General features: G+C 38.1%; 2 protein-coding genes across 2 annotated transcripts in view; one reads left to right on the top strand and one right to left on the bottom strand.

Annotated features, from left to right (window-relative positions):
• Positions 1-14,879, bottom strand: part of LOC140933465 (centrosomal protein of 290 kDa-like) — a 65,762-nt gene extending 50,883 nt beyond the window's left edge. The window contains exons 1-18 of the mRNA XM_073383023.1: positions 14,658-14,879; positions 14,473-14,556; positions 12,923-12,986; positions 12,125-12,180; positions 11,378-11,443; positions 10,205-10,270; positions 7,580-7,633; positions 7,402-7,455; positions 7,036-7,134; positions 6,667-6,780; positions 6,195-6,263; positions 5,456-5,545; positions 4,834-4,956; positions 4,038-4,091; positions 2,656-2,719; positions 1,023-1,123; positions 434-505; positions 217-287 (exon numbers count right to left, since the gene is read on the bottom strand). Of these exons, the coding sequence (XP_073239124.1) occupies positions 217-287; positions 434-505; positions 1,023-1,123; positions 2,656-2,719; positions 4,038-4,091; positions 4,834-4,956; positions 5,456-5,545; positions 6,195-6,263; positions 6,667-6,780; positions 7,036-7,134; positions 7,402-7,455; positions 7,580-7,633; positions 10,205-10,270; positions 11,378-11,443; positions 12,125-12,180; positions 12,923-12,986; positions 14,473-14,556; positions 14,658-14,756 (1,400 nt within the window). The 5' untranslated portion in view covers positions 14,757-14,879. The remainder of the gene's footprint in view (positions 1-216; positions 288-433; positions 506-1,022; positions 1,124-2,655; positions 2,720-4,037; positions 4,092-4,833; positions 4,957-5,455; positions 5,546-6,194; positions 6,264-6,666; positions 6,781-7,035; positions 7,135-7,401; positions 7,456-7,579; positions 7,634-10,204; positions 10,271-11,377; positions 11,444-12,124; positions 12,181-12,922; positions 12,987-14,472; positions 14,557-14,657) is intronic.
• Positions 14,880-17,921: 3,042 nt separating this feature from the next.
• The window catches only part of LOC140935559 (rhodopsin, G0-coupled-like), a 13,052-nt gene continuing 11,498 nt past the window's right edge, over positions 17,922-19,475 (top strand). The window contains exon 1 of the mRNA XM_073385120.1: positions 17,922-18,135. The gene's annotated coding sequence lies outside the window, so the exon portion shown is untranslated. The remainder of the gene's footprint in view (positions 18,136-19,475) is intronic.

The following is a 19,475-nucleotide window of genomic DNA, read 5'->3' as shown; positions in this document are numbered from 1 at the left end:
AACACAAAACCTATGAAGTTACATGTAATTTTCAGTCACAATTTAACTTGACCTCAGTTTTGTCAGTGTGCTTCAGCATTAAGAGAAAAATCTCTCTTTAATGTCCGTTAACAGTGGGCATCCATCCCCTGAAGGATTTCCGCAAAATAGAGAGAATATCATTACCGCCCTTAGCAAAACATTACGATAAGAAATGTAAATAACAGTGTTCCTTACTGATCTCGAATGCGAATCTGAGCCTTGCAGTCCTTGATTTCTTGCACTGCTTCACTCAGACCATATTCTCCCTGAAATTGGTAGCACCTGTCTTAGATATGTCATTTCATGGACTTCAAATGAATATCAGGGTAAGACCTTTCAACGGTGTGGGCTACTTGAAACATTTGCCAAGACAGAAAAGACACAATTGCTAAGAATAATGTTTATAACCTACCCTTTCATACTGCATCATACGGGCCAGCAAATCATTCAACTGTTTGTCCTTCGTAGCTGCAGCTTTCTCCGCCTGTTCAAAAGAAGAAACGATCATTGATCAGCTTTACGACCTTGTAGCTTAAATGTGTAAACAAATACTCAAAACACCAAAAAAAGAACTATCAATACCACAGAAAGGTACATTCAGAAAAGCTTCTCTAACAGGCTTTATTGCACTTTCGAAACATAAATTGGTCTGTGAGGTCCAAATTCGTATTGACGATCTCTCTTAATCTTAACAAAGTAGATGGGATAATAGCAAAAGAAACCAATAACGAAGGACGGAAGAACTGCAAACCTCAAAGCTTCATCAGAACCTAAAAGTAGCGTTAGCTCCTTGGAATTCATGAGTCACGACTTTTTTTTTTTAGCTGTTTTATAAGCTACATTGTAAAAAGGAAATCGTACGGGTGGGCATTCCAGTTTTTCTGGATGTAGGATTTGCTTTCGCTGAACAAGGCGGTTCTAACTTCAGATCCGCACAATGCGTAAGTTACTCTTCTCAAGCAACTTGTGAACTTAAGCAGTCTGCATTTTTGCGCTTTTACCATTATCATTCTGTCCTTGATCTGCAAGACTTCCAGTTGTTCCCTATGTAGTGTGCTATTTAACTCCTTGATTCTCTTCTGTTGGTAAGCAGATGGAACACCTAAAATTACAAAAATCCATTTAATTTTAATTAGGCTTCTTGTGGAATTCTGAGTCTAAACCTGCTAAGCATCCCCTCAACATTTTAACACAAACACTTTAGTGCACCTGCGCCATGCTCCGCTCAGTTACAGTGGGCTCATTAGTTCGAACTGTTTCTGAATCCTCCTTAGTAATACTCGACCATCGAACGTAGCATGCCGTGCATGTCTAAAGTGCGCATGTTCACATATTATCAATGAACTGCATGAACGAAGGCTCTGAGCAAATGGTGTAGCCCAAGTACTCGCTATCATAGCTTTTAGTCGAGTGTGAGTACAATGTAAACAGGGATCAGGGACGCTCTTTTACCGACTGTCTGTCTTCGGATGGGTTCCCGTTAAAAGAGGCGGTCATTAATATCTCAACCATAGGTAGTGTGGAAAGATAACACTTCTTTTCAGATTCAAACAATTGAGTGATTACAAAAGAAAAGTATTGTTTACTGTTTTTGTTTCCCCTATGTGAGCTAATTACCAACAAAAGTTTAAATTTAGGGTTTCAATACACTTCCCGAGTTGGCAAATACAGACGTTCAGATGGTAGTGTAAGTAGGAAATAGATTTTTAAATCTATTTCCTACTTTAAAAAGATTCTTCCTCACACTCAGTTTTCGTACATTCTGAAAGTTCATAATGTTTGTGGCCACGGAAACAATAAAAAAGACCAACCAACGTTTTTCCAGATAGGTACAAATGTAAACCGCGTAATTAATTACATTTCACTGAAGCACTATGCACTGCAATAAATATCCGTTATTGACCAAGTTTGTTCGGTTACAGTAAGGAGCCCAAAAGTGCGACCGCTTTTGATTTATTCACATTCTTTCATACAGATTTAATCCAATCAGAAGCCAGCTGGAAACTGTCCTCGACTTCTGATTGGTTAATGTCTGCATGAAAAAATGTGAGTTAATTAAAGGAGGTCTCACTTTTGGGCTCCTTGCTGTAAGATGGCTGGATATTGGCCAAGCGTCATCTCGGTCAATTGGAAGTTTAAGCAGCGACGTTTTTGATTGACGCAAGTCAACCGGAAGTGAGCCTTTTTCTCTTTTAGTATGCCTTAACGTTACCAAATTTGTATTGCTAAGTGTCTTTACTCTTTTAGAGACGATTTGACCAAAAGTTTGTTCAAAATCACGGCTGAAGAGTGCAAAAAGTGCACTTCCGGTTGACGCCTGTGGCTCAAAAACGTCACTGCTTAAGCTCCCTAATGAAAAAATGAGGCCAATATACAGCCACCTTCAACCAGGATGGTCAATAAAGGATTTATTATATAGCCAAAACGAGAACTTTTTCTTGCGGGATCAACGCGGGACATCCCGAGCAGGCAAGATGAACCCATCTCGCCCACTCGGGTAGCCAATCAGAACGCAGGATTCGCTGCATCTTGCCCGCTCGCGGATTCAACCATATAACACTCCATACAGGGATACGCTCAGGATGATAAGGAGAAAAAAGACATTGCGCATAACGGTAAAGTAATATTATTGACCTTTTTCGGTTTGGGACTTGACCTGTTCCACGTATGATGCAACGCCATGCATCTCCGTTGATGCCTTCAATGAAAGTAAAACACTATTAGAGAACATGCAATTTTAACTAGATCATAGCAAGTCTTACAATAGCAAACAAGCAATAAGCTTTTCCACTGATTGTAACACCGTGCTTCGAATTAATAAATTCTGTCTGAAAAAATAATAATAATGGAAGTAATAATTATAATTAATATTTAAAATTCGCAACATGCAACTTGTATCTAGAATATAAATAGTGTGCAAGAAAAAAAGGAAAATCTGTTTTACATTATACAATGATGTGAATGCTACGCGCCATGTGATTGGTCGTTGCCCATGATCTATTAGAGTACAGATGCATGGATGAGGTCACGGGAAACTTGTTTTCTTTGCTTTGTTCAACGTGGCACGCGGTTTTGAAAATGTTTGAGAGATTATTTCGGATTGAGGCAAGTGAAAGCTTCGGAAAAAGTTTAGCAGGAGCTATTTACAAAGAAGAAAAATGGAGAAACGGAGACCAAAAAAGCTATTGACTACTTGACAATGCCTAAACTACAAGAAATCTTCACAACAGTTGCCATCGTGTGTCTTCGCTACGAGAGACTCGCTGTTTTGCAAAATGTTTTCGCTATTAGAGCGGTTTTCACTTGACTGTCGTAAAACCCAAAACCAAAGTAAATACACTAGCCAACCAAAGGGCGTAGTAAAACCAAAACCAAAACCAAAACCAATCCCTTTCGATAGTCAAGTGAATACCGCTCTATTCTTCTTTGAGCAAGAAAAGACGGTGAAAACTTTTCGAAGAAACTGTACACAAGTAAGATAAAGAAGAAGCTAAGGTGAAAAGTTGGGTTTGGGACTTAAAAAATGCCTAAACTAGCACAAATCCTCAAAAGGTCAAGCTGTTCGAGGCAGGTATGTGTATCGGTCTTTTTCTTTTCTGGTCATTGTATAAAACAAATAGATTCCATGTTGCCGTGGGTCTGTTCAGTAATAGGTCACAGAGGACGTCAAAATGTGGTAAAAAAACAGTGACACACTCGCCTGCGGCTCGTGTGCCACTTCTTTGTTTTTACGACATTTTGACGTCATCTGTGATCTATTACTGAACAGACGCACGGCAACATGGAATCTATTTGTTAACTGGATTACGTTATATACATGTATGCACATTTTACAAATACCATTATGTCTGAAAGTAGATTACTTTTCAGAAGTCTTCTAGTTAAAGTAGGCTCAGATCTTACATTATTAGGTAGGGAGTTCCAGATCTTAGATGCAAAGTAACGATCAAATGCGCCACGAAATGTCATTAGAATTCAAGTTCCTGAAAATTGCTAAGCAAAATACTGTAATGTACCTTTTCCAGTTCCTTTTTGAGCATTTCAATCTTTTCATCTTTCTCGGCCACCGCCTGCAACGACCAACATTAAGATAAAGGTAATTATTATACGGCGGTAGCTTGTACTTACAACCCTCTTGAGGCCGACGGAGCGCACATTTTACCCATTACCCACTCCCCTCTTTCCATCAACGCTGTGATGGACCGCACTTCCCCTCCCTCCCCCCCTCCCTCTCTCCATCAGTGATCCGTTTTAGCCTTTTTTGCTTAAAGCTTCACAGAAAAGAAAGAAGTCGAAACAAGGGGATCGGCAACTCTCGCACAGAAGATCGCGCGCTAACAGACTGTCCTACAAATTGAACCTTGTTCCTGTAAAACTCTTTAGTTTTAAAACGATTGCACTAAGAACAGCTTATCGTCCGCTCACCAGAATACCTGAGTGCAAAGATGCGTCAGCACTCCACTCAGCCTTACACAAAAGTAGCGCCGGGAACACTATGTCTGCTTCAAATGCTCTATCTAATATAAGTATAACTTGGACTAAGTTCACACTTTTGAAATGACTCCTGGGTTCAAACCTTTCACAGTTTTGGTCAGTATAGTAGAAGAGTGTTTCCGAAATTTAGGCTTCATCAGTAATAGGATTAGGAGTTTAACTTTGCTTAACTAGTCTAGACTAGCTATGACGGCTGTGCTGCGTAAAATCCACTTTCCCGATCAAGTTTTGTCTGTTAGGACACAGTGCAACGACTTACATGACAGGTTTACACTGCTACTCAGCTAACATAGCTTTACACAAATCCGAGTTTCTTACCTGTTGTAGCATGGCCAAGGAAGTTTTATCTGTGTCCGTCTGAAGCCCATTGATCTGCTGATTCAGTTCCTCTACTAATGACTTGTACTGCTCTAGTTCAATCTCTTTGGCTGCAAGAACAGTCTGCAGTGCCAAAAATGTTAAAAAAGGAATAGATGTTTGTAGTTTCCCCGCAAGTAGCTTTCACTTACGATTGTAGCATATAACACAAAGTAGCCTAACACGTTCAAGGTCTACTAGCTCCATACATGTTTCTTTCAATCTATTTCTTGAAACTGTTTCAAGGTCTTGTTAGCAGTCTTTTCTTAGCTGATATTACACATTTAGGTAGAAAATAAATACATGTCTAATAGGTGCGTTTACCGTTCGTCTCACGATAGTCCTTAGTGATTACCGTGTTTTGACCGCGTACTCCTGGTCTCTATCGGGCTATGGTGCTGTTTACTGCACAAAACTGCTAAGATTGGGAGACTGCATATTTATGAAGATTAGGGCATGATGGGCATCCAACAAAGAATAACAAAGAAATAACTTGGCTCACTATTCACTTTTAATATATGCAGTAGCATATTCAACGACAAATTTCACAGCAGGCACTTAAGTGGCATTTTAATGCACAAACCTTCCATTCTTCAACTTTGGCATTGACGGCCACCATAATCTGGTCATCAATGTCTGTCTTGGTTGCAAACTGCATCCTAAGGTCTTGTACCTGACGAATAAGAAAAAACAAGTACGTTTGCTCCAAGCACTGCTGAAAATAAAAGTCAGTTTATTACGACTCGTCTTAGTTCTGATCGACGGATTTTATGGTTACCACCAAGGTCACTCGGTGCGTTTTCGCACCACTCTGTGATCCAGATTAAAAATTATATTTCAATGTAAATCCTGTCTCTCCCGGACAAAAGGCATCTATCATCTGCCGTAAAATAGTGAATTTTCATGGGGTATTGCAAAGGCCAAATGGCACAAGACTGAATTACACCCTCATCCTTATCTTTTTAATCCACCCTGGTTATTTGGAAACCTTCCTCTGATTACGACTTTAAACCAAACAAATACACTACAGCTGGACACTTCACAAGCAACTACAGCTTATGTCAATCCTACTGCCAATTTAAAACTTGTTTTAAATGGTCTTGTACCCTGAAGAAGGCAGCATTGCCAAAACGTCGGTTAAGACTCTTTTGAACAGCGTCGATTTTACAATTTTTAAATTAACATTAAGTAACTACGCTGCGCAGGGATTTTAATCTTTATTACACTAGTCAATCCTACTGCCCCCTCCCAAAACACACTGAATATCAAGTACATACAGTTTCATAACACAGAAAGAACTTGCAATGATCGGACACACTGACCTGAGCTCTAAGAGCATCTCTTTCTTTTCGCATATCATCAATTATCAGGTCTGATTGCTGTAAGATCATCTGAGATAAGAAGAAATTGAGAGAGATCGAGCAAGTTAACTGACATATTGTCGTGACTTACATGTACCATTAATTTATACAAAAACGGCAGAAGTTAACAGTAATCTGTGTCAGGGTGAACTATTTTCCTGTTATCTGGATTTTCATCACAAACTGAGTTACCGACAAAGTACTTAAACTATGGAAATTCACATGTCAGAATGAAATACCTTAACTATGATAAACGAACATTTTAATCTGGTAAATGTTGATTATCATAAACTCAAGAGATGAGCATAACAAAGCAAAGCAAGTAAGAGCTTTGCAAATGTTCCCTTTTAATGAGACAACTCGTAATTGCTTTTCCAAATTTTCTCTCGTTTTTGTTTCCTATCCATGTCACACAACCTACGAACAGTTCTACCTTAAGTTTTGTGTACTCATCAGTCATTTTATCCATCTCTGTAGTTGACTCTTCAAGTTCTTTCTGAACACTCCTGACCCGATCCTCTAATTCATCATTGGCTTCTTGTAGAACCTATCAAAATAAATTATTATTTATTAGTTATGAAATAGGTAATTGTAGAATTTTGTTCATTTCCGCAGTAAACACTTACAAATGTTGATAGCCAAAAACATAACAAACATTCTTTTGTACGAATTTTTTGATGATATGGTCCTCTGTTAGTTTCTTATCATTCAGTCATCTTTTTTGTAACCATTTTCGGTATTGACAAAACATAATATTATTCGGCACAACATTCTTGGTTACATCCCACACAGTCAACCATACCCTTATTTCATCCAGGTATTCAGACAACTCCTTATTTTTCTTTGACATCTTGTCTTTAAAGTCAGCATCATCTCCTCGGCGCATCACCATACTTTCTCTCTAGAAACAAAAATGTAACTTTATTAATTAAATTTTTTTATCTATATTGTTCACAAAGGTTTTTGGTAAGTTTGCATGTGTAACGTCACGGAATTTGAAAGTGAAAATGTACATTTCATGTATCTTTAACAGGATACTGTAATAAATAAGAATATTCAGTTGACTTTATTGACCAACATTGAAGGTATTTCAAGGATCCTATAGATGACATATCTTTTACACATCAAACAAAACCAGACCCCAATATTAATTTGAAAGAAACAACACCTGCTGTTCAATTTGTCGCTGTAAATCTCTCATGTCCATCTTACTCCTGTCCAGCTAATTAACAAAAACAAAAGAATTCACTGTTGACTGATAACTATACATGTATTTCACTAAGGGCATACAGCTAGACTCTCATTAATTTGGAACTATCCAAAGGTAATAATATGAAGTTGCTTACATCTCTTTTCAGGGTCTTATTTTCTCGCTCAACTTCATCCAGTCCTGACACCAGCTATCAGAGAGAAACAAAGTTAAAAAGAGTGAATAAGGATTCCATAACAATTTCCCCTGAACAGATCATTTGGCAGAGTACCATTCTGCAGTGTGGGAAGTTTCAATCTCCACTATACCAAAGCAAAAATCTGACCATGGGGAATATTCTCAACCTACTACTGAAGGTGATTCCCAGCTACTTTTGCAAGAAAATAGAAAAATAGAACCAAATTAAATCCCCACAGGTGTAGCTGTTTGATTCCCCCGCCAACTTGTTACATTATTTTACCCACAAACTTGAAATCTTAGTGACAGCCCTGAGTGTTATTATATTATCAGAACACGTTAAGGCCACCAAGTCATGGGTAAAAGGTAATGGCACACAAGAACTGAGAAGACCTGTACAGCCAGAGCTTTACCCAGTTTTGTAGTATGAAGTACTCAGGAATATTGCTGCTCCCAATGGATGGGATGCTAGTCCATCGACTGCAGAGTTACCCCCAGAGGTACAAAAATGTACTGTATCTTGCAGGTAGCCATTAATACACCTGGTCAAAATGTAATTTGTGATAATCCTATTAGAATAAATTACTATTTTGCCACCATGAATCAGAGGGCTTGGGACGAGTGCTTAGCTTGGATAGGGTTTTGGAATTGCAGTTTGTAATGTAATGTTTGTAATTCGTTATGTTAAAATGTCACATAGATTAAAATATTAAAAGCTATAAAATATCTAAAATATACAACTTCTAATGTTCTGTTTAAAAAACAAGAGGAGAGTTAATTTCTTTAAAAGATGCGTCTAAAATGTTCCATTCCTTAGCACATTGTTGAAAAAGTCTCTGCTTTTTGTAATTCCTTTTAACAAGAGGAAGACAGAAATCGTTCCTTCTTCTAGTGTTATAACCATGGATGTCTGAGTTTCTAAAAATATTAAAATTGTCATCCACAAGTCTGTGGATGTACTTAAAAGTGGTATTGTATTAGGGTTCATCTTTGTTTTAATTTTCCAAGCACTGTTATGTAGACACCAGGTTTTGCTTTTGTGAGAGGTCAGATCCTTCTGTAACTTTTGTCTATTTGCACATGCTAGGTTTTACATAGTATATACCCTAAAACCTCGAGGGTGGCACCACTGCCTTGGTCAGGGGTGCACGTTCCCTCCTTTTTCCATCTGCTGGTTTTTTGGGGTTTTGTACCTGGCTTTGGTGCATTTAATTTTACTTAACGGTTAGGGAAATTTGTATGCATATTGAAGCTTAACAAATGGGACAGTGGCTTGGCTGGCCAACACACCCATATAATATTATCATTTTGTGTGCCTAGTTGAGCACTGAAGGCAAAATGAGAGACATAGTGGAGAAAAATGTCTCCTCTAAGGAAACAGGGTTGGCTTGAATCCAGACCTTCAGAACTGAAGTTTGAGTTGTTTAATGCTAGCCTATCATGCCTCCACTTGATGAGTCAGAGAGTACGGCATAAAAAATACAAAAGAAGTTCATATTGTAGGCATTTTACATGAGTGAAGTGCTCTGATCCCCATGCTCTGTACTGTACTTATTACGGATTTTGTCAGTATATAATCCTCTACTGAAGATGGGACTACTACATGTATTTCTGTATGGTTATCTTCACAATCTACTGGATGATTATTGGTGTTGCAGAAACTATTGTTGGTTCGCTTTTGCTTTGTGGTCTGGGTGTCATTTAGTATCTTTTCAATATTTTGTAATAGATCATATTGGTGATCGCAACAGTCCAGAACACCATGAAACTACCACCCATCTATTGGCCAAGACATTTCAGTGCCTGGCAAAGGCAGGATCTTTGTTTTCACTAATAGGTCAGAGAGTAGTACATAATTGAAAACTAACATATGTTTTGGTTCCATTTTATCTTTGGATTAATTCCCAATTTCTTTAGTTTTTGGGCATGGTAATGTATGATGATGAGTTTGAAACAAAAGAAAATGATAATTAAACCAAGGATAAAATTGAACCAGAACACGTACATTAGACTTGCTATGTCAAGTCAACCTCACGAGATTCTTGGCGAGCATAGCAAGCTTTTTAGGCCGTGAAGCTGCCAAGTGAGAAACGAAGTCACGAAAGGTCAACTTGTCTCGCTTGACCATCTTCCCAATGGACAAGTCTTGTTTCAATATGCTTGATTACTTGTGAGTGACAACTTTATCCCCATGGGTCCTAAAGAGCTTCTTTGATTGGTCTAAGTGCAGTGACCCCTTTTTGGGATGCTAAAACTGCCACCAATCAAGTATGAAAAGTCTTTGTCCCACACAATATTAAATCGGACGAAGGACTTTTTTGAAAGTCTACACAAAAAAGTACAGTTAAGGTTAAGATAAAGTTATTAATCCTTAACTTATTTATTATCTATTCTCACCAAAAAACCAATAATTACAAACAACCAATGACTCACAGATTGTACATGTAAAGAAAACACACGGGGAAAACAATATAGCACATTCAACACTGAAATAATTGTTACTTCTTACAAATAATCACACATACATGTAAATCGATGGTTTGGTAAAAATGAAGAGGCAGACAAAATAGTTTACATGACTTACTTCATCACTTTTGTTCTTCTCTTTGAAAAATGCTTCTTCCTTTTCATTAAGTTCTCTTTCTAAAGCCTGCCACACAAAAAGGATGCTTGGCTTACACCTAATAATATTACAATGTACCTGAAACAACAACTTCAATTTGAATATCCTATGAAAGAGTCATTCCTAATTTCATCAAGTTAGTCTCAGAGAACTTTTCTCAATTCTGATGCAAAGTAAAGCCTCCAGTTCTAGTATTTCTAACCCTTATGCTGCCCTTTTTCTTTGGTAGTACATGTCTATTCAAGGAATTTGCTTTCACATTCACACAGGATTGGTATAATGAGCATGAAAGCTATTTTCCAGGTAAAATAATAAAATTACAGGCATTTTAACTTTCTACAATGGCTTTAGGGTTCGCAAGAAAATTAAAAGTAGAAGGAGAAAAAAATTAACTAGGCAGCAATAGAGTAGATTGAAAAACACAGAGAGTCTTTCACATGGTGCAGTCATGTGTGAGGTAAAAAGGGGATCACCTTTGGGGGAGTTTTAACTTTGAGGCCCTAAAAATGCAATTCAGTGCATTTCATAAGCGGCTATGGTACAAATTTTTAGCTATGAGGATGGAACATTTATATATCTACTTTACTTCATTTTCTATATCACAATTATGCTTTATAGATTTATCATTGCACTTAGCAATTTTTTTTGTGAGTAACTGGCTCTTCTATGACAACTAGACCACAGTTTTCATCAGTTGAGAGAGCTTCTGGAGAAAACAAATGTAGACAAACAGTTGTCCATGGTATGTGAGAATGTAAAAGCAAATGACCAATGATGTTGATAATATACTCAACCACAAGAGAGCGCTTTCACATGACGTCACGGCAGCCTTATTGGTGTTCCAAAACAATGAAACAGCAGCCATATTGGTGTTCCAAACAAATCCTGCGGGAGTTGGACTCCTTTCTTATGCAAAAAATCTTTTTTGTTCCCATAAATTTGCATAGATGCTGGCCACGTGAGTGAAAACGTTCTATTAAAGGGTTTTCATTTGGGCTGTTGGTTAGAGTCCCAGAATTGGCAACTTTTAATTTATTTCTCTTCCTTTGTACTTTCTTCTCAAATTTTGACCTTAGCCACTTGAAGGAAGGAAAGTACACATAATTATTGACAACTTAAATAGAAGATGCTCACAGCTCTCCTGTTTTCAATTTGTCGAATTTCTCTCATGAAGTCTTCTCCACCAGCACCCTCATATTTCTACATAAGAATGAAAACATCCAGTATTAATTACAACAGTATGCAACACAACTAAGTGACGATGATAATAATAACAATAATAATAATAATAATAATAATAATAATAATAGTAACAACAAGTATGCATAATCAAAAGGTTACAAATCAAAGTAGGGAATAATTTCTGTGAAAATAAAATAAAATGGCGGTTACCCACTAACTTACGACACCTATCTAAGAGCTACACTGTGGTGTACCTAAAAAACTAAATTGCATAAGAAGAAAATAACTAACTACATGGAAAAATAAAGAGTATGTATAAAACCCTATTTTACAAAATCTAATCAAATATATATATTCCCAATTTTAAAAGAAATTCTAAGAATTTATTTCCGATATCACTTAAAACTGAATTTAATAATATTGCTTTATTATACACTGTTTTGAAGAAAATTTGGACGAGTGCCATCACAAAGAACACAGTTTGACATTGCTCTTGGAAATCATGCATTGCACACACAACCTACAGATTAATCTATTAATGTTTTGATTGCGTTGATTTGCAAAATAACCATAGCCTCTTAGCCAATGAGAAGACAGATAATTCAGTACAATGCGTAATAAATATAGATGTGGTACATCAATAAATTAGATAGAGACACCCCTGAAGGAGTATGGTATTCTTTACGAGATGCATCTCACCCTGTACTGTTGAAGCTCTCCTTCCAAATGTCTTATCTCATCCATCAACTCTTGCTCTATTAGACAAATACAAGATACCGTTATTAATTGAAGAGCATGGTAGTAAACAGGTATAATGGAAAACAACAACAATCTTGGATGAAAATGCTACCAAAAATGGATCTTGCCATGTCTAGTTTCAAGAAAAAGCCCTTTAAAGCACTGGCAATTATTGTTACAAATACTCCCCCCTCCCCCCAAAAAAGCAAGATTGAAGTCTCACTAGATCATTTTTTCTCCTGACTGATCAGGGTAGGTGGGGGGGTCATTGTGGTACCAAATGGGCGGAATGTGGGTTCTGCAGGTCTTGTCCAAGATTGTACCTCAAAAAGAACTCTGTTTTGAGAACAAAGCTCAAATCTTTTGTTTGGATTATCCCCATTTATTATAATCGACATGTAAATGTAATAATTATTAAAGGGTTGGGTTGACTGATAGAATGGAATCAAGAAAATCAATACACCTCTCAAAAAGGGCAGACGTCATATTAGGCTATTGAAAACTAAACAAACAGTAGAATTACATTTTCTTGATCTCTTCGATCTTGAACTTTAAAACAATTCATAGCAAAACTAACTTCCCTCTCCCAGTGAAAAACTCTTATTGAAATCCGATCCAATACTCTGTAGTAGTTTCCAGTTTCCTCTGAACCAGAGATAAAAAAAAATAGCAATTCAACTGAATATCAAACAAATCTTAGGCTCTAGTCAGGCTGGTGCTCCTTGGTAATAGCTGAGCTAGAATTTAAAGATAATGTACCTCTTTCGCCACCTCCACCTTTAGTGAGTTCGTCAGCTGCTAGCTCAACCTGCAGTGATTTGACCTATTGATTTTGGTAGACAATAAATATTATTTTAGTATAAACAACTCAATTTTCTCAAGTTAACACTGAGGGAGGGAAGACATCCTTATCACTCTTAAAGTGGCTTACTTTTGTACACCTCTCCATGACATGTTGTGCCTGAGATGCCTATGAGGTCCTAGGCTAGCATTGGTGATTGCCTCTCTTAAGCAAGATCAAGAGCCCTGCCCAAAGTGAGGCAGAGTCCTCCGTCAATATGTTATACGAAAACAAAAGAATCATTCTTATTGTTAAGTGGGCCAGGTATCCTGACTTCTCATGAAGAAGTGTTTTTAGAGGTTTGTATTTCAAACACACGTTTTGAATAAGTTTATTGATATTATAACACTATAGACAGAGTAATGTTGCTGGTGAACATTTAAGAGTCATTAATTTATCATCACTTTAACTCCAAAACTCAAGATAAGGGTTATTAGTATATACACACTCAGTGATCTTGGTGATTTAAGCAATCTGATTGGTTCGCTATCTCGGACTATTCAACAATATTCACCTCCTAGCGAGTGGATAATGTGTGAGCTCAGTGTTTTTCCCATTTTTTAGAGAACGATCTTTTAAAAGTCGACAGAATCCTAGGGCTGACTTTTTTTAAGGCAAGAAAAGACTTGGAAGGATTCAATACGGCGTTTTTCAATTTACTGTAGCAGGAGTTTTGTGCTCGATGGATTGTTTACAACTCCCGTGTATTCGCGTAGAAGAAGCCGTTGCGTGAACTCAGCGTTTTCTAAGAAGGAAATTTTGGCTCAAAAATCGAAGTTTATTTATGACAAACAAATTTAAAAGGAAATGTTTGCAGAAATTCTACGTTTCAAGTAAACAGGAAAAAGAATGATACAGAAAGACGACGTCTTACCTCGAGCAACTGAGCCGCCATTTTTGTCAGCACTTCATGCGAAGAACGACACAACAAACCCTTTTGGCTATAAACTTGGCGAGTCAACAGAAAACAACACAGCTCTACTTTTCTTCTCAGGTAAGGAAACAGTTCAAACTTTTAGCGGTTCCATTCAAGCCATTACGCTGTTGTTTGCGAAATGATAAACTTGTGAATTGCCATGTTTGAAATTTCTGCAAAGGTCTATTTTTAAACTTACGCGTGATTTGATCTGTCAATCAAATCGTACTTTTGAATGGTTTCCTCTCTGATTTTGTTGAGATCACTTCGTGTGTATATACTAAAACAATTATTCTTTTCAATCTCGGTGAATAGTGGCTTTGGGAATATTTACCTCGCCGCTTTCGCGTCTCGGTAAATATTTTGCCACTATTCACCTCGATTTCAAAGAATAATTGTTAAATACTTCATGTTCTTGACATACTAACATGTACTCTGTAAGCTCTTCTTCCTTGTTCAACTACCAATAGTCTAAACAGACAAGTATAGAAACTCTCCTCACGGATGAACGTCAATTACCGCCATGTAAGTTGTATCATGAATATTATTCACCTTCATAACAGCTTTGGTCACTTCAAATAATTTTATCATCTTGTTAGCATCAATAGCTTCCGCAGAACCTGCTTCGACCATACCCTGAAAAAGTTACAAAGTAAGCATGCAACGTTTATTCTTCATTAACAACCGTCATAAAACAGTTAACAATTCAAAATATGTGTTGTAGTTATGTATTTTACCATCTCCAAGACGCCATACATATCATCAGCTGCGTCAAGATCTTCTCGAAGCGCTGTTATGTCTGCACGCATGATTCTTCCCCAGTCTAATGGTGGCATTTTGAAACAGAACAAAATATACTTTGGAATAGTTTACCGGGAATTTTTGTACGAAAAGCAAGATTTCAAAGACAAATATTTATCAAGAAAGTATTTAGAGAGTATGTGTTTCCGCTGCCGCCATTTTTGAAATGTACAAACATTTCTGTTGCCGAGATATCACAAGGGTTGCTATTGGTTAGTGGTTCAGTTCAGCCAATCATGACAAGTTTTAGTTCGAACGCATTTACAAGAAGCCATAAAGGCTTATGGGAAATCATTTGCTCGAGTAAAGTTCACTGTGTCATACACGAGGTAGTACTGGGTATTGTTTATGGCTTCTGAACTTTGACTCTCTGTAACAATCCCGCGCCGAGGACGGAATGAGAAGTGAAGAAACCAATCTGCGGCGTACGAATTGCTTTTAAAAATAAATTGCGTTGATTAAACCTATGATTTCTGACTCGTCAAGAAACGCTCTTCCCAAGGGAGGAGCGTTGCGTGACGAGACAAAAACGGCTCCTTGGGGGAGACTAATTGAACTTGGATAAATTATTTCCTCTTTTAAACATTTCTACAGCTAACGGTTAATTTCTTTCCGTTACGTTCAAAGCCCCGTGCAAACGGACGCAACATTGTTGGATGTTACATGTTGCGTCCGTTTGCACACCCTGTTGCACTTTGTTGCATGTTGTTGGGCGTTTTTGCACAAAGTTTGAAACCGGTCAAACTTTTGGCTACCCGACCAACAATGTTGGGAGTTGCTGCGTCCGCTTGCACCTACCTTGAGACCATTTGACGGAGAAATAACAATTGTTTTCAAAAAGTTCAAACGTTTTTATCGGTACAAGCCATTCAAGAGGATAGAAAAAAGGCTGAAAAAGGATCCATCATCTATGAGGTAAGACACTCTCCACATTACAAAATGTGGCTAGAAAGAATTTGGACGGATAACTGGATGTTTTATGGTAGCCTGCGTAGAAGGCCCTGGTTGGTTATGTAGCTTTCATGGAGCCGCCTCTGTTTTTCTTCCCTCGTGCGCGCGTGCGTCTTCGACCGAAATTGCTCCCTTGGCCCTGAAAAAACCTGCGCCTGTTAAGGTGATGTTACACGTGAAGATTTGCAACGAGGATTTTTAGCGCAACACAGCGTTGCAACATTGTTGTAATACTGATTGGAATGGTTGCAACGTTGTTCCAACATTGACCAACATTGCAATGCTGTGTTGCGCTAAAAATCGTCGTTGTGTATCGTTCCGTGTAACATCACCTTTACTCCGGCCATTTTTAGCGCGAACGGTGAATTCCATTGAGACCTTCTTGAATTGACCTTAAAAAAAAACATTCCTGTTCAAGGAAGCACGTTTTTCTTCCAGAACATTGAGTATCCTATTGAAGTGTACCAAAAATTACCGTAAAATTCCGAAAATAAGCCCCTCCATGTACAAGCCCCTCCAAATATAAGCCCCCTAAACCGGTAACGCAAAAAAACCCTCCGTTAAATTGCCCCTCCAAATATAAGCCCCCCGGGCTTGTACTTGGAAAATTGCTCCCAAATACAAAGTAAAACAAAGCAAAAATAGTAAATTTACTTCCAGCTATAAGGCTATCCCAATCGATTTTGAAACGCAAATTTCCCTCTGTAAATAAGCCCCTCCGAATATAAGTCCCTCCAAAAATAAGCCCCTCAAAAAGGGCCTTTGAAAAATATAAGCCCCGTGGCTTATTTTCGGAATTTTACGGTATGAAATCTAGACGCTACGCTTTTCTGACTTATCTAGGAAGATCGAAGGGCCTCTGCTCGCAGGGTATCAGTGAGTAAGACATAGTTCAGAAGCGAAAGCTCGTAGCGTATGGAATATATTCTTTATTTTATCAAAGATTCGTTTCCCTTCGCCGAAACGTTTCTCGTAGTTTAATTTCTTTTCTGTTTTGTTTGTTGCCGAGCGAGGGCAAGTTATGAGGAGGTCCCTTGTGTAAATGTAAAAATATGAAAAATGCTAAATAACTTAGGCAGCGTTCACACTTGCCCCCCGGCCACGGTGCCCGGTTACGGTACTCGCTGGGCACTAATGTGAGCACACCCTTTTTTCAAGTACCCACGCTAGAATTGGAGCACCGGCACGGTGCCCGAGTACAAGGTTGAGACCTTGTACTCGGGTCTGCTTTGTTATCGCTGCTTAGCTCAGGTTTCAAAATGGCGTCTGACAGGGCGAAATGAATTAACTACGTTCAAGGTCACGTATCGGGTACTCAAAGTGTGAACACAACATCATTTTGTGCCGGTACCTAGGCACTGGTTCCCGAACAACAAGTGTGAATAGCCCCTCATTAAATTCGGTAGGAACTGGCGTCTGCGGAAGGACGTCTGCAGAAATACATATGTTCAGAATCTTTGTTTATCAGTCGTAATATGTTTCTCTGTAACAGCCTGTGACAAAGAAGCTGATGTGATTTCGTCACAAAATGACAAGGCGCAGGATATGATTTCTTTAACTCTTTAATTGATATCTGTATGTTTTGTAAGGGAGATTAGTCAGCAAATATTAGGGAGAACAATTCCTGTGAGCGACAAAAATCTTAGCATTTATTAAAATTTCTGTTTGGTTTCCTGGCTTCGCTTTATATTTTAAACATATCTTGTTCAGTTATTTTTTATGCTGTTACACTTTGGTGCTGTGAAATAAGTAACAGAATTGAAGTCAGGGAAAACATGAAAAGAATGAACGAAGCATGAAGCATTTTGAATAAAATGTGTCAATTATATAGTTTTTCCACTGAGCACTTGTTCTTTGCCCTGATAAGATAAACGAAATCCTTATTAAAAGGCTCTAAGCTCCCACCATCAAGGTCTGTTTTTGATAGATAAGGCCGCTTGTTGCGTCCCCCAGCTGACAGGAGCAAAACGTTTAACTTGATTTATAACCACTCAGTGTTACTGCCCAGTTATACAGCCCCCGGCTGTGGGAAACAGCAGTTTTATATCTCGAGAGACGGTTCATAAGCCCATTAAAAGATTTATATAACTAAGCACCATAGAACAATAAATACTATTGACATTATTGGTCAGTGAAATTACTTAAAACTTTGACACGAAATTAATTAATTAATAAATGATGTTCTTTTAAACTCCTCGCACAGACACGGAAATTAGGAATAGTGGCACAATTGTCGTTGAAATCCGAACTGCGCTTATTTTTATCCATTTATGAAAATAGTTTTAATTCAGCTAATCGCCATATAATGCCATTAGGAAACTGGAATTCGTCAAAACTGTCTGGGTGTTTTAAAGAGAAAAGGAGCAAAGAGAGATGGACGCGTTTATAAAAGCTGAGTAAAAATCACAAGCTACGCTTTGTATGTCTGTCACTGTACGAGAGAGAATTTCCGTGTAGCAAAAGGTAAGTGTCCCGTCTCAGTAGGTGAACAGGTAACGTAAGCATGTTACAAATTGACTAAGTCCAAATGGTTTCGTTTTTAAAACTTTCGGCCATGACATACAGTATCGTTCATGTTGCCAAGTACCTGCGTGTTGACAGAGGACTTGGTCACAACACTAAATACACATTTTATAGATTAAAAAATCTGTTTCTACAACTCATGTTGCAAGTTATACGAATTGCCTTGACTCTCACGCAAGCATTTTTGCGAATCTTCCTAAAAAAATTGTATCTGCGTTAAGATATATTCTAACGCGATTAGAAGGAAAAAAAGGGTTTCTTTTTAGATAGACCCAGTTGTGGCATCTAGCAACATGTACATACAGTATATACACCACTAAAACTGTCAGCGTTTTTTGGTTTCGATACCATCTTAAATCATTCCTGTTTTGAATTCACGTCTTCTATTTATTCCGGCTTTAGTGAAACAACATAACAGGAGGGTATGTCGAAGGCTTTATGGCGGACATCATGTCTGGGTTCCGTCCGACTTAACTTCTCAGTACTTCAGAGATTAAATCGTCCATGCATAAAATTGGCGTCGTATGAGCTTCCGAATTTTGAGGAATAGTGTATTTATTGTGCTTTAAGGAAAACAACTTTTGCCTTCGCTAAATGCAGTTTTCGTCTTCGGCAATTCTCAGCAAGTTGCATGCAACTTCTTGTTCGGAGTCACTTTTAATCGTTACACAATCATTCATTCATTGCCATAGTTATAATTTTGGCCATGGTGATGAGATTTTCGAGCACGAAATTTCACTGGGTAACTTTTTTCCGAATAGTGAATAAAACCGAGCAGCAAACATTTTCGACCGTAAGCAAAAAGCTACTTGCCACGGTTTATGTGATTCCCGATGGGAAAAGCTTCACCACGTAAGAATGAACTTGTTTGACAGACTTGTTGATTAGGCCTTCCGTTTTTATAATTCTGCGCTTGTGAAAACTAATTGGGCCGTACAAAGTATTCGCTGACTACAAGAGAATAAGACGATTCTTGCCTCCGTCTCGCGTAGGTGACAGGCTCTAGATGTGCTCCCTATACATGGCCTATACGGGTAAGTTTGGCCATAAAGGGGAACCTTCTTCGGGCTGTAGGAATACAAAAGGGTAGGGATTTCACATTTCATAATTCATCTTTCTGACAGTACTGGTATGTCCAGAATAGTTTCCGAGTTAATAATATACACCCAGCAATTTCAGCACGATCATTGGCTGAGAGCACGTCGATTAATCCCAAACAGTTGGTGTCAGTGCAAAAAGTTGAAATTAAATGATTGTCAGCCTCAGGTGAGTTAAGGGTC

The sequence above is a fragment of the Porites lutea genome, chromosome 4, assembly GCF_958299795.1.
Source record: "Porites lutea chromosome 4, jaPorLute2.1, whole genome shotgun sequence".
Taxonomy (NCBI): Eukaryota; Metazoa; Cnidaria; class Anthozoa; order Scleractinia; family Poritidae; genus Porites; species Porites lutea.
Note: the sequence above shows the minus strand (reverse complement) of the source record. Positions and strands in the feature narration are given on the sequence as shown.